This window comes from Amblyomma maculatum, chromosome 2 (genome assembly GCF_055883805.1).
Source record: "Amblyomma maculatum isolate TAMU_Amacu chromosome 2, ASM5588380v1, whole genome shotgun sequence".
Classification (NCBI taxonomy): Eukaryota; Metazoa; Arthropoda; class Arachnida; order Ixodida; family Ixodidae; genus Amblyomma; species Amblyomma maculatum.
The window spans coordinates 25,422,769-25,436,979 of NC_139345.1; the positions used below are offsets into that span (position 1 = coordinate 25,422,769).

Genomic DNA, 14,211 nt, shown 5'->3' on the forward strand with positions numbered 1-14,211 from the left:
AGTTTAACAATATAAAGCTTAAATTACGCTACTGTTGACCACTTCTAGAACAGATCTGGGCAACATGGCGCACGGAACAGAGACATTTTTTTCGAACACGACGTGGTAGCCCGAATTGTACCCAGGAACAAAACACCATCTCTTAATTTTTTTGCTTTGACGTCAACAGCATTTCTGCCACCACACAAGGGTATTCAAGCAGCACATGCAAGAAATCGCAGTAACGACTGGCCAAACCACACCAACCACGCACTGACTACCTTCACCTGCTGCCATCTCCTCCGAAATGCTGACGGTACCCCAGACTTCAACGCCCTGTTTGGCCCTAGAGGCATTCACGCACAGAGGGCCACCCCTCAGCTCCGAAAATTGCAACTCAATTGTAATGAAATGAAAGAGTGCATAGCCACAAAAACAACAAAGATTTCCAGGCATTTGTACAGGTACTCAAATCAGCGGAAAAGGGTAATAAAGCGGCGCTTTTTATCAGTGAAGGCATCCTGCGAGAATGCGTTTTGTAGAAGGTCTGCTCAAACAAAAAATGTGACCACATTCAAAGCAGTGACCTTTCCATGTCGTGCTACGCTTCAGAAATATGTAGGGCAGTCAGCCGGGGAAGTTGGAGTGACTGCATTAATAAAATAACAGCTTCCTGTTGAACGCAAAGGATTAAGTGTGGAGCAGGAAGTGTACTGCTCTCTCATCATCGATGAGATGGCTATTAACTTTTAAAGCTATGGCATAACCCTCTCTCAAGCAAAGTTCTCTGTCTGTGAATGTTTTCTTCCTTTTACTGCGAAAGCAATACTACTCTAGGTTTCGAGCCTTCAGTGTAGCGCGGCGGTAGCCACGTACATCTTACCCACGTGACACACGGGCTGGCAGGAGGTGCCAACTTGGGTCTCTCGTTTCACATGGGACGGTTATGTCAGAATTAGCCTGCTAGGACCCTGGCATTCACGTTACCCCTATAGGCTACCAAGGCATGCTCATATGGGTTGGTTAAAGCGGGGCTTTATATGTGGGCTGAGGAAGAAGAAAAAGAGAAGAAGAAGAACTCTCGGTCACTCGCAGCTAATGCTTTCGCTCAATATTTGGTTCAGCAGCGTTGAACCCTTGTAATTTTTTTATGTGACCATGCAATAAATGCATCTAGCGGCTTGCTGTGGTTTTCACGGCTGCGGTTGCCTTTAGAAACATTTCATAACTTCGCTGTACTAAATGTATTTTTTCTTACTTATGACAGTTTACATCATTGATTTTCCACAGAAATGTGCTGAATATTGGCGAAGGTTTCACAGCTGGAACACTTGATGCACATTCTTCCGTTGTTTATTGCAAACCAGTGAAATGAGAAGGTTTGTGAGAAGCAAATAAAGATCACTTTGAGGCAGACTGGCATGATGGAAGCGACTTGCATTCACCGGTCGTACACAACGCGGACAGCCATCACGAATTGTGTTCTGGTGTACAAAGTCTTAGGTCTCAAACTAAGTTGAAGATCCCAGGTTACTAGCTAGATTTTACGTAAGAACGCCTTCGTATTTCCACCGTAAATTTGTCAGAGAATGAGAGACTAGAAAAGGTCGGCTATAAGTCTCACTTTCACAGTGGTTGCTCACAATAGGGCCACATTTTTTCCTTGGATAGCACTGGCAGATTAAAAGAGGTTGACATCAATTTTGTGTATACAGTCTGTATGCAGGAATTAGCAAATGGTATGAAAGTGATTCATACGGAATTCGTGACATTTCTATTTAAAGGGTTATGCATTAGGCTACCATGGCTCCCGAACAGCTTATAATTGTTCACAGCCGAGTGACATTTTCATCTGACAACCAACTTGATCCGAATGCACATCATCATGGTAATGCACACGCACTTCAGTCTAGTGGCCGTGAACTACCATCGCATTGTTTTCTGGTGCATACGCCCGTATACATCCTTGCCGAACAAACGAGAAGTGTTGACATGCTCACACTAGATACGCGAATTCGTGTTGCCAAACTGTGTGAAACGGAACTCTTTAATCCTTAAAACAGCAGGCTCTGACCATGCCGATGCCTCACTCTGGCGCGGCTCTCCCCGAACAGTGGCGCCGCGGTGGTGACACCGGGAAGTAGGCGCCTCCTGCCAGTTTCGGGCGACGCAGCAGGTTGGCCTAGTGCGCTTCCATCGAGCGGCCGTGGTGAGGTTTCCCAAGAAAAGCTGCACAACCTTGACGTAAGCGAGGTCTGTGATCTGCAGTGGGCATTTAACACGGTCTCTCTTGAGCCTAATGGACAAATGACAGGGGCTGTCTTTGCATCAGCTTCAGTACTGTTCCCTTAAAAGTAGGATTTCGTGCAAACAATATACAAGGACTGCATCATTTTTGGCATTGAACTGTGGCAGCAATTTGAAGTTGCATGCATTGTTTTCAGTGGGCTGGTTTGAGAGTAGTCACCATTGCTATGTTTCCGGATGGATGGATGGATGATAGTGGCTTTGTCCTTTGTATCGGACGGCAGCTTGCGCCGCCTAGCCAAAAAATTAAAAGAAATATATTTATCTCTTCCCTATTTTTAGCTTCTAATTCGACCGTATTTGCCCCTCTCCTTTTTTTTCTTCTCTTTATTCTCTTGACTTTTTCCACCAATCCTCTAACCTCTCTTTTGTTATCAAAACGCGTTCCTCATCCATTCGTCCATCTATCTTCCCCAGCAAATCCCAGCGATCTCTCCAGATCTGCCGCTTTTCCCGCGGGAAGGGCAGGACGAAGTTTTTGGCACCTTAGAACAACATGTTCCGTTGTTTCCGCCTCAGTTCCGCACGCCGCGCATAATATATCTACTTCCTGAAATTTTTTCGTGTACGTTTTTGTTCTGAGGGCCCCTGTCCTAGCCTCAAACAGCAATGAGCTCCCTCGTGAGTTGTCGAATAAACTTTCTTTCTTTAATGCTAATTTTCCGTGCATTCTTTCCTCCCACATTTTCCTTTCTGCCTCCTTTACCTGCTTTTCAATGCTGCTGTTTTGCTGCGGTGTATCTCCAAACTCTAGGCACTTAAATCTGAGCTTTCGGGTTCTGTTAGTCCATTTCGTATTCAGGCTTTTCATGAAGAGGTGCTTGTACATTTTTCGTGCCCACCTTGATTCCTCCATTTCGGTTAGTCTCTGATCATATTTTAGTTTGCTAATTGTCTCTCTAACCTCAAATGATGCCCAGCCCATATCTCCCTGGACTCCTTCATTAGGTGTGTTGCCATGTGCTCCCAATGCCAATCTACCTACCTTTCTCTGTCTGATTTCAAGGCCTGACTGTACTTCTGATTTCATGCACAGGACTGCATTTCCAAAAGTGAGTCCTGGTACCATATAACACCCTTCCATACACCTCTAACAACCTCATACCTGTTATAATTCCAGAGGGCCCTGTGTTTCATAATATCCGAACTCCTTTTACCTTTGTCTATCGTAATTCTTTCATGCTTTTCTAGGTAATTTTTTCCTTCATTGATCCATATGCCCAGGTATTTATAGCTCTCCACAAGTTCAACCTTGGTGCCTCGTATTTCCAGCACATCCCCCCTTTCATCATTAAATACCATTATTCTTGATTTTTCGCTGCTAAATTGCAGTCCCAGCTTTTCGCCCTCTTCTCCACAGATCTTAAGCAGCTTCTGCAACCCATCCCTCTTATCTGCCAGCAGTACAATGTCATCCGCATACATCAATCCTGGTAGAACTTGTGTTACCTTCTGTCCTCCCTGCATATAGCTTGCATCGAATCCCATATTACTTTCCTCCAGGCGCCTTTCCATTTGGCTCATGTATATCATGAAAAGCAGCGGTGACAGCGGGCACCCTTGCCTAAGCCCCCTTTCTATTTTTGCTGGTTTTGTTGTTTCCGTCTCCCATACTATCACTGCCTCATTATCTGCGTACACTTCTTGTATGAACTGAGCCAGGTTTTTATTCAGGCCATATTCCTTCAACTGGTCCCACAGTTTTTTCTGATCTACACTGTCATATGCCCCTTTAATATCTAAAAACGCCATCCATAATGGTCTCTGACTTGTTGCTGCTGTTTCTATACACTGGGTAACCACAAATAAATTATCTAGTCTTCTTTCCTTCCTGCTAGCAATGAGCACAGGTTGCCAGCACAAAAGATATGAGCTTTCTATGCCGTGCAGTAACAGTAGGTATCATGTTGCTACTGTAGCTTATGCACCTGTCTTTCGTATAGGTGTGCATGCGGGGCAGACCGTAAACATTCCATGCTGCTGCCCGCGGGGCAGAAGGTAATCTTGTTAATGCTTTCTGCAGTGTCCCATAATATGCAAAGCTTTCACTCATACATAGAAAGACAGAACAAAATGCTGCCACAAAGGGTTGCAACAAGGCAGCTAATTGGAAAAATTGTAAAAACTGAGGAAAAATTCAAGCACTAGGCTTCAGTATGTACACAATAAGCATAACATCATCGCAGAGCAATCACCTGCCACGTGCCTAACTTTAGGCGGCAAAACATTCACACACGATTATTTGTGCCCTTATCGTGCTTTAAAAGTGCTAGTAATAAAATTTGCATAGCTTTCTTTGATCAAGTCGTAGAATTGAAGAAGATGGTGTTCATGTGGAAGTTTGGAATGCCCTTTGTGTGGAGCGCACATCTCCTCCTTGAGCACCATTTTGTAGAACATTAAGTAGCATGGTTCCTCTTGCCACGGCAAATGCTCGACAAATTCTCTGCCCATGCACTTTCATTCAATTGTACTTTGGGAGATCTTTAGGAAGCCAATTTTTAATCTTGTGCTTGGTTGTCTGAAGACAGCTAGGGTAATGTGCAGTTTTTAATGTTCTGTTTATTTATCTGAAAACGGCTAGAAAAATGTGCATAGAACCATGTTTGAAAATTAGCAGGAACTGTATGCAGAAACTATGTTCTCTTTATCCTGCTGTAGCCAGGTGGTGTGGTCGCTTGTAGTAGTGCTATTCCAAGTCACTTAATTAGTGGTTTTAGTATTCAAAAATGGTGGGCTCTGTGATGAAGTCCTCCCAGCAGGAGGCACTCCCACTTCTAAGTACCATATTTGTCGCATTGCTATCGGTAACTCTTTTTCAGGATAACTGGAACTTGACCCATTAGGTACCGGTGCGGACAAAAGTAAACGGAGCACGCTGTTTGGTTTTAAAATCTTTCACGCGTTGCATTATTGAAACTGGCAGTTGTGGTATGTGCAAACAAGTAGTAGATGCCAGTGGACTTTCACTTGGACAAATATTGTTTTCATATCTCCAGTGCAGAAGGCGTGATTTTATTTTGAATGAAAAAGCATGCTTCGTTTACTTATGTCAGCACCTGTACATCCCAAGGACGAAACAGAGACCTGATGGCTTGAGGTGAATGTAGTAGGGCAGTTGAGGTAAAAATCTGGGGGGAAACTTAAGCTCTGCCTTTAAGGGTACGACATAACAGTGTTAGCAGCTCCCATTGCGGATCCTTTCTAAAATAGTCATTTCAAGAAAACAGGCAGATTTCAAATGAACAGACCACAGAAGCTTGAAGGCATGGTACTGTTATCCAATCGATTGAGCAAGCACTGCCATCAGCCACGTTTTTCTCTCGGCTGGAGCTCACCACTGTTGTCTAAAGTCCTTGGCGAACATTCAGACTACCTTTGGGCTTTTCATAACTTATTACAACTTTTTCTGTATATGTAATGGAAGTGTCTTGTAAAAAAGTTGCCATGAAGGGAACTTGTTCATGAAGACTGAGATTTTTTTTTTCTCAGGTCTACATTTTCAATAAATGTCAAGTCTCCTCTGCACCATTCTGTGGATTACTCATAGTCAAGGCATTGTCGCTTGCCTGCTCTCCTCACTGCAATGCTCCTTGTTCATGAATGCCTTGGCTGCTGAATTGCAGCGGCCAGTAGCAGCTATACTTCTGCTAGATACGCTTTTTGATGTTGTTACTTTTGTATGAAATGAGGCTTGTGGAAAGACGAAGCTGTTACAACAATGTATGGCATGCTACAGTTTGCAATTTGTTTCCCGAGAAAAGCGAATGTGAAGCCGTGCAGTGACTAAAAATGTCTCTACATTGTTTTCTGGCTCGTTCGGTGCCTTTTTTATTGTAATCGGCTTGTGACTTGCCCAGATGACTTCACCCGATTTTTATTGCTGAAATTTTTGGTTTCAGGGTTGAGTATCTCTTACTGCATTAGCCAGCTCAAATGCCTGCGATATATGCAAACCCTGAATGAAAGCATCATTGCTGCACATTAACTTTCTTGGCAGATGCGCCAGCAGTTTATGCACTGGAAGGCATTCCTCTCAGTTGCACATGATGTTATGTTACCAACCTCTTTTATTATTCCTGTTTCTCTATTGTAGCGAAAGCTACACGGCGCCAGGTTTTCAACCCGCTGGCATGACACTGTGTTACCGTGGAAAACGAAGAAGAAGAACGCTCGGTCACCCGCAGCTAATGCTTTCGCTCCACATTCTGTTCAGCAGCGTTGAACCCTTCTAATTTTTTTTTTTAAATTATATTTCTGTCTTATCTTTGCCTAAGTAATTGCTGTACTTCCGGTTTATTCTTCACCTCATTAAAGGCATTCTAACTATGACTTCTTGTTTTTGTGGCCTACAGCACCATACTTAGCCATGCTTAAACAGAAAAGGCAGGTCAACTCACAGGTCTCATGTGACCAGTTATTTTTTTGTGCATGATTGCGAAACACACAACATTTAGCTAATTTTATTCATGAATGATGTGACCGAGTGTCTCAACATTAAAGCCATGTTTCTCGGGTCCATATTATTCATTCTGGGGGAGGAGCGGGGAGGCTACTAACAGAACCTGTAATGTTATTAACGCATGGGATTCACGGCAGCAGTTTGTTCGAAATACCTAGGGGGCTATGTCACTCTTTAGAGGGACTTAGGGTGTCTTTGGCATTTAAACCTAGTGAAATTATCGGTGCCACGTAAAAAGAAATTAGCGTTTTTGTGCATCCAAAGAATTATTAGATGATTTGTGATGCTTGGTTTGCTCGGGAAAGCAACTCTGTTCTCGGTGTCCTCTCAATGCACCTATATTGAATGCTGCCTGTTAGTCCCAGCAGCTAGCTTGCTGTGTTAATTGGGAGTCTCGTTTGTTAAACTACTAACTACACAAAGAACCATTCATATTTTCATACCCTGGTTCCATAACATGAAGGAAGGAATAGAATTTTGTACTTGTTGCCAGGAGAGTTGCTATTTTTGAAAAATGTGTAGTTTTTTATTGGTCACAATAGGGTTTATATATCTCCACCTAGAATACTACAGGTATTGATTGGCTTTGGAGAATTTAACTGGAGGTCTGCATTTGGCACCCTGGCCTATAAATGATTGTTTGATATCCTTCAAGATTTTCTGGTTTCTGTCACATGCTAATGCACTTTCTTTTGCGAATTGAATAGATCAGAAGTTGCACATTGCGTCAAGATGTCTAGGCTTTTACTGGGCTACAATATCAGCTATAGTTTTTGTTTTTTGTCCTTTATGGTCCTTTCCAATGTCAACTTTATTTTTTTCTTTTTGTCGTTTAGGCTCTTCTTCAGCTATGCTGATGAAAGGAAGATGTAAGCTTTTAATAGGATGATCCGTTATTTCAATTCTGTTATCTGTCAAGGTGTCAAAGTTTCACACCACGTATGTTAGTTACATAAGTGTTGTAAAGAATTTCTTCATTGTATGGTAATTTAACTCGTGTTTATACCTAATTTGCAGATGCAGCCACTAATCCTTCAGAAAATTTGCCAGGAGGGAACAAGTGGTTCCAGTGCCCTGAGGCAGCTATGCACACCACCAAAGGACACACACTGAAGAGCACCTCTTTTGGTGCAACGGGTGCTGCACCTTTGCACCCACACAGGCTGGAGACCACACGAGTGCACATGTTGCAGCAAGAGCTTTAAACAAACAGTCATTTAGCAGCACACCTTCGCATTCGCACTAGTGAGAGACTATACAGATGCCACCTGTGTCCCATGATTTCTATACACACATGAATCAGCATGTACAAGGTCACAAGTATTATCAGGAATCAGCATGCTATGGTTGTGACATACCAATCGCTGTTACACGTGGGGAGTTCCTGAACTGCCATAAACTAAAACTTCACCGGAAGTCTGCTCCATGAAGTCTTGCCATGTTATGCCAGCATTCAGAGAGGGTTTTGCAGTAATGTGACACATATACCTACATGTACCTGATCTAGTACTTCATGCTGATTTAACAGTCACCATCAAACCGATTTTCAATGTTGGTGTACTTGAACTGCCATCTTGTAATCAGTGATATAGCTCTGTTAACACCTCCAAGAGCACTTTTCTTTTATGTGTTGCTGTGAAGGGGCAAATTATAATTTTGGTATACTATGAACCTGGAGAATGTAATAGTCACACAATTCAAGTCTGTGAACTTTTTGATGGCCTTTTCAAAGCTAAAGTGCGTAAACGTTGAAGTGTACAAATCCATTTGTATGTGAACATGCCTGTTTCTTCTACCTTCATATCATGCTACAATGCCCAGCTTCGAGATGAATTCCGTAAAAATTACATGACTGCGCTTAAGTATACTTAAGGGTTGAAGTGGTGCAGGCCATTTTACAGGACTTTTTGCTCTTCATCAATGTCATTGCTGCTACCATAATTATCATTATCACTCACTGCAGAGTCATTATCATCGCTATAGTCATCTTCACTATAGACGAGGAGAATTACAATCTCTTTCTCATGAGCCTGGCATGGAGTAGTAGTTTGCATGCTTCACTAGGGATCGGAGGGATAGCGGTTCAATTCCCGGTGGAGACATTTTTTTTTCCCCTAACTGTCAGTTCACGCAAACATTTCCTGCAAATATTTCTGTCAACACCACCCATGAGCCAACAAAGGCTTTCACCTTAAATGTAAGCTGTTCCAAGGTAATGTTCCATATTGAACCTGTCACTATTCAAGTGACTATAGTTTATGCATTGCCTCTTGAACTCTTCACTTGCTTCAGAGCAAAAAGGGCTGCTTTGAAATCTGAGTGTACCTCCCTGGATGTCTTGGCAAAGCATCCTATCAGCTATTTCCAGATTATGCAGCCATTGTGCTTTGTATAATTATCACTTTGACATCCATTTTACTGTCAAACAGGTTATTGGTAAATAGATCCAGGAGCTCATTTTTAAAAGGTTCACCTTCTTGTAATATGTTGCATTGGTGTCTCATTTGCAAAAGTTATTTGTTGCCTGAAAACGTTACTTGTAATTGCATTGGTTTTGCACTTATCAACAGTGGTGCAAAGGAAGTGCATTTTTCAGGAACTTGAGTGTTTTCTTGATGTTAAAGTTTTATATTATTAGTATCTTTTTGCTGCTCCATCTCTCATCCATATTTGTATGTGAAGGGCAAAAAGTGGTTATGACATCTGCATCGTAAGAAGGTTAGCTATTACACAATTGTATTGCATTATTCTTTTATAGTTATTCAAAAAGCTTTTTCTTTGTTTTCTAGAATCCGGCTCATTCCTCAAGACCGTCGAAAAATGGCGGCGGCGCCGCCCTACCATTCGCCCTTTTAAATTAAATTACATCTAGGTTGCATTATTAATGTTGCAGCGACATTAATAATGCAACCTAAAGGGAACACACCCCAGGAAAGATGTTATGCATTTAAATGATGTAATTTTGATGTTTTCATTTTTTTTTGTGTGTGCTTTGGTGCACTCTAAATGGGAATTGGTTAGTAAGTTGGAAAGCCTTACCTCTCTTATGAGTGAAGTAAAACTAATTGCTGGGCTAGTTGGTGCATTTATCTTAAAAGGAAAGATTAACAGAATTAACAAATAGACACTCACAAATACGCACACAGGACAGGCGCTGACACTCCAACTTCTTTTTCGAAACAACACCACATACAAACTTCTTCAACAACCAAATGCTCCTACAGCGTACTGCAACATATGCATAGCAATTTAGGCCTACCCTACCTTACCAAAATTCAAAAGTCTACTTTCACTACTAAATAACGCACAGATGATTCACTGATACATTTCGAACCTAGTCGTATATAAGAGGCTTCAAGTAGCTCACGGGCAACACTGCTCCTGCCTAAAATCTTAATTTCTGTGAACTTGGTTCACAATTTGTCTTGAGATCACACGATTGGCAATGGACAGGTAGATGTAAATTCTGACCGTTTTTCAGAGAACATAAGCGTTCTCTAAAAACAGCCTCTCTCCTTAGTTTTTTTACCTCCATGGCAGGAAGGTAGACGATCTTGTTATGGCTGATTCAGCTGAGAAGGCGATGAGCTCCTAAAGATAAGTCATACATATGAAAGATGCACAATCAAGAAATTTCCTGTTGCGTTTTAAGGTTAGGTAAATTGCAATGGGCAGTGAAGAAGTATCCGGAATTACAGGCAAGTTCGGTCTTGGTGAGTCAAATGATGCTGGGCAGAGGCTAGTAGAGTTTCGTCAAGAAAACAACCTGGCCATAGCGAATACTCGTTTTCAACAGCACAAGAGGTGCCTGTACACATGGACTTCACCGGACGGTCTGTACAGGAATCAGATTGATTATATTCTTTGCCGGCAGAGATGGAGAAGCGCTATACAAGCAGTAAAAACAAAGCCTGGGGCTGATTGTGGCACCGATCATCAGCTTCTTGTTGCCAAATTTAAGCTCCAATTGAGGAAAACGCAGAAAACTAGAAGGTCTTTCAGGTATGATCTGGATCAAATTCCATCAGAATATGCTGTGGAAATGAGGAATCGATTTTAAGAATTAGATCTAGAAAAGAGAGAGCTTGAAGAGATATGGACTGATGTTCGTGATATAATACAAGAAGTTGCTACTAAGGTAGTTCCAAAGGAAAAGAAATGCAAGAAAGCAAACTGGTTGTCTGAAGAGGCTTTGCAAATAGCTGAGGAAAGGAGGATGGCAAAAGTTATGGATGAAAGAGAAAGATACAAGGTTCTCAATGCAGATTTTCAGAGAATAGCAAGGAGATAAGAATGCCTTCCTGAACATACAGTGCCAAGCAGTTGAGGACAACAGCCAATTGAGGAACGCAAGAGCTCTGTATAAGACAATCAAAGATATCAAAGGAAGCTTCTATGCTAAGCTGGGCATGGTAAGGACAAACAAGGCAGGGACCTCACTGAAGCCTCAGAGATAAAGAGGTGGCAAGAATACACATAAGAACTGTACAAGGAGGACCCGGATGTGCAAACCCAACATAAGACAGTTGTAATCACTGATCTCGAGCCAAGCATCCTGAAGAGTGAAGTTTAATGGGCCTTAGCCAGCCTTGCTAAGAACAAAGCTAGTGGAATTGATGGCATTAAAGCTGAGTTTCTTCAAAACCTTAACGATGATGCTGTTAACGTTCTGTATACCTTATTTCAGCAAATTTGGACAACCCTGCAGTGGCCACAGGATTAGAGGAGGTCAGTTTACATCCCCATTCCAAAGAAAGACAGTGCCAAAGATTGTTCTAACTACTGCACGATCGCGCTTATTTTGCACGCTAGCAAGGTAATGTTGAAAATCCTCCTAGGTAGGCTGCAGCAGTATGTGGATCAGGAGCTTCCAGACGTGCAAGCTGGGTTTTGCAAGAGAAGAGGAACTAGAGACCAGATTGGCAACCTTAGCTGGATCATGGAAAAAGCAAGAGTTCCAGAAATCCATCTACTTCTGCTTTATTGATTATGTGAAAGCATTTGACTGCGTAAATCACAACAGATTGTGGCAAGCTCTCCAAGAGATGGGAGTTCCAATTCACCTCATTTCTCTCCTCAGGAACCTGTATGAAGGACAAGAAGAGACAGTTGGAACTGAGCATGGTCTTACTGATTGGTTCCCGATTGAGAAAAGAGTGAGACAAGGCTGCATTCTGTCGCCCTGCCTATTTAACTTATATGCTGAGTGCATCATGAAGGCCGGGCTGGACGAGTCTTCAACTGGAGTGAAGATTGCTGGAAAACGTATCAGCAACCTTAGATATGCGGATGATACCACTTCAATGGCAGAAAGTGAAGTGAAACTCAAGAGACTTCTGATGTGCATACAAGAAGAGAGTGAGAAGTTTGGGCTTAAACTGAACATTAAAAAGACAAAGATTATGGCGTCTTGCCCTATCAAGTCTTGGAGCATCAAGGGACAAGAAGTGGAAGCCGTGACAGATTTTCTCTTCTTGGGCTCCAAGATTACCCCGGAAAGTGACTGCAGCCATGAAATTAGGAGACACCTGCTTCTGGAAAAGAGATCCATGGCTAGCCTTGACCGCCTAGTAAAGAGCAGAGACATCAGACTGGCAACCAAGATCCGTATAACTCGTGCTATGGTATTTCCAGTTGTGATGTATGGATGCGAGAGTTGGACAGTGAAGAAGGCTGACCGCCGAAGAATTGACGCGTTTGAATTGTGGTGCTGGCGGAGACTCTTGAGAGTTCCTTGGACTGTCAGAAGATCAAATCAGTCGATATTGTCGATCATAAACCCTGACTGCTCATTGGAGGGTCAAATTCTAAAGTTAAAGCTCAGCTACTTTGGTTGTCTGATGAGAAGAAAGGAGTCGCTGGAGATAGCTTTGATGTTGAGAAAGGTTGAGGGTTACCGGAGAAGGGGTAGGCAGTGAACGCGATGGTTAGATGGCATCCTCGAGGCAGTACAGATGAAATTATGTGATGTTAGGACGATAGTGAGAGACCGGAAAGCATGGCATGATATGGTCCATAGGGTCACGAAGAGTCGAACACGACTGAACAGTTGAACTGAACTGAAATTACCTCTGCATTTTAAAGCAGACACACTGGTATCATGAGTAATAAAAAAAATAAAGTAGATGGTATGACTTTGTATTCTTTCTAAGGCTGAAGAAAGGTAAAACTGATGAGGATCCCATATTGCTGATGCATATTTGCATCAGCAATATACTGCTCTAGCCGACAATGTTATATTGTGGGCTAAAACAGTATATATTCAAGTACTTAACAAACGACACTTCAGAATCAAAAAGAAAATATTTAGAAGCAATTTGCAACTGCCTGCGGTGGAAGGAAATCCACCGTATGTTTCAGTAGCATCAGTAATTTGGTTTAGTTTATGGGGTTTAATGTCCCAAAGTGACTCAGGCTATGAGAGACACCATAGTGGAATGTCCGGAAATTTTTATTACCTAGGGTCCTTTAACATGCACTGACATTGCACAGCACATGGGCGCCTAGCTTTTTACCTCCATCGAAAAGCTGCCATCGTGACGGGGATTTGATCTAGCATCCTTGGGCACAGCAGTAATATCAACGAAGATTAACCATTGTTCGCAGTAAGTTTCAGTATGGGTAAGGTCAGAGAGTAAGGTCTTGAAGAATGCAGGCGTCACTGCTGTTTGATATTGACAGGTAAATTGCACAATCATCAGCAAATAATCTCATGGTAGGGGAGGTATTGGTGGAAACGTCGTTATTGTGAATGACAAACAACAATGGTGAAATAAAGTACTGTTGCTTAAGGAGCACTGAGATAACCAAGGTACAATTAAGGGTATAGAACACTTGACAGGATAGACAAATTGCTCTGATTTAGTCAAAAAGTTGGAGAGCCATTTGTTATGGGGGAGTAAGGTCAAGGGTTTCCCTAGGAATTGAAATTAGGGGCAGTGTCTAATTTCTGGAGGAGGGAGTGGTGGGGGGCATGGATGAATTGAAGCAGCAGCAGTCATTTTTAAATTTTTATTTCTGTTGTTGATGTGTCACATAGGCCTAGCAACATTTATGACTCTAACATTCATCAGAAAGGTTGCAAACAATTATTTCACTTTACACAAGGGTAAAGGCCATATTTATGAACAGAAAAAAAACAAAACTAAACAACAATGACCACTTAAAATGTGTCGAGAAACCATGCGGCAGTTTAGGCTACTAGCAATAAGCCTTCTAAATAAACATGCTGTTCCATTTTCCATGTCCACATGACGTGGACATGGAAAATGTTGTAGAGCACAATAATTGAACACACACCAGGGATTCTGATCCATGTTCAACACTGTAAAAAGGGGCGAAAGGTGTATATCGGAGTTCTGAATTCTGATATCAGCCACAACAAGTTGCATGACACTGACACGTCTAGATATGAATTTATGGCTGCTACACACAAGAATTGGCTTAATTTGAGCAAGCTTTGC

At 42.2% G+C, this 14,211-nt stretch overlaps 1 protein-coding gene across 3 annotated transcripts in view; it reads left to right on the forward strand.

The window, feature by feature from the left end:
• The window catches only part of LOC146198173 (uncharacterized), a 29,784-nt gene extending 15,892 nt beyond the window's left edge, over nt 1–13,892 (forward strand). Inside the window, exons 1-2 of one of the 3 annotated variants that reach the window (XR_014704959.1) lie at nt 2,715–2,907; nt 6,383–6,597. Coding sequence is in view for 2 of the 3 variants with exons in the window: in XM_084593558.1 (XP_084449684.1) it covers nt 6,383–6,511 (129 nt within the window). In the remaining variant the exon portion in view is untranslated. Of the gene's footprint in view, nt 1–2,714; nt 2,908–6,382; nt 6,598–7,765 lie in introns of those variants that run through there. The other 2 variants (XM_084593559.1, XM_084593558.1) reach the window with 2 other exon arrangements.
• Nucleotides 13,893–14,211: the final 319 nt, after the last annotated feature.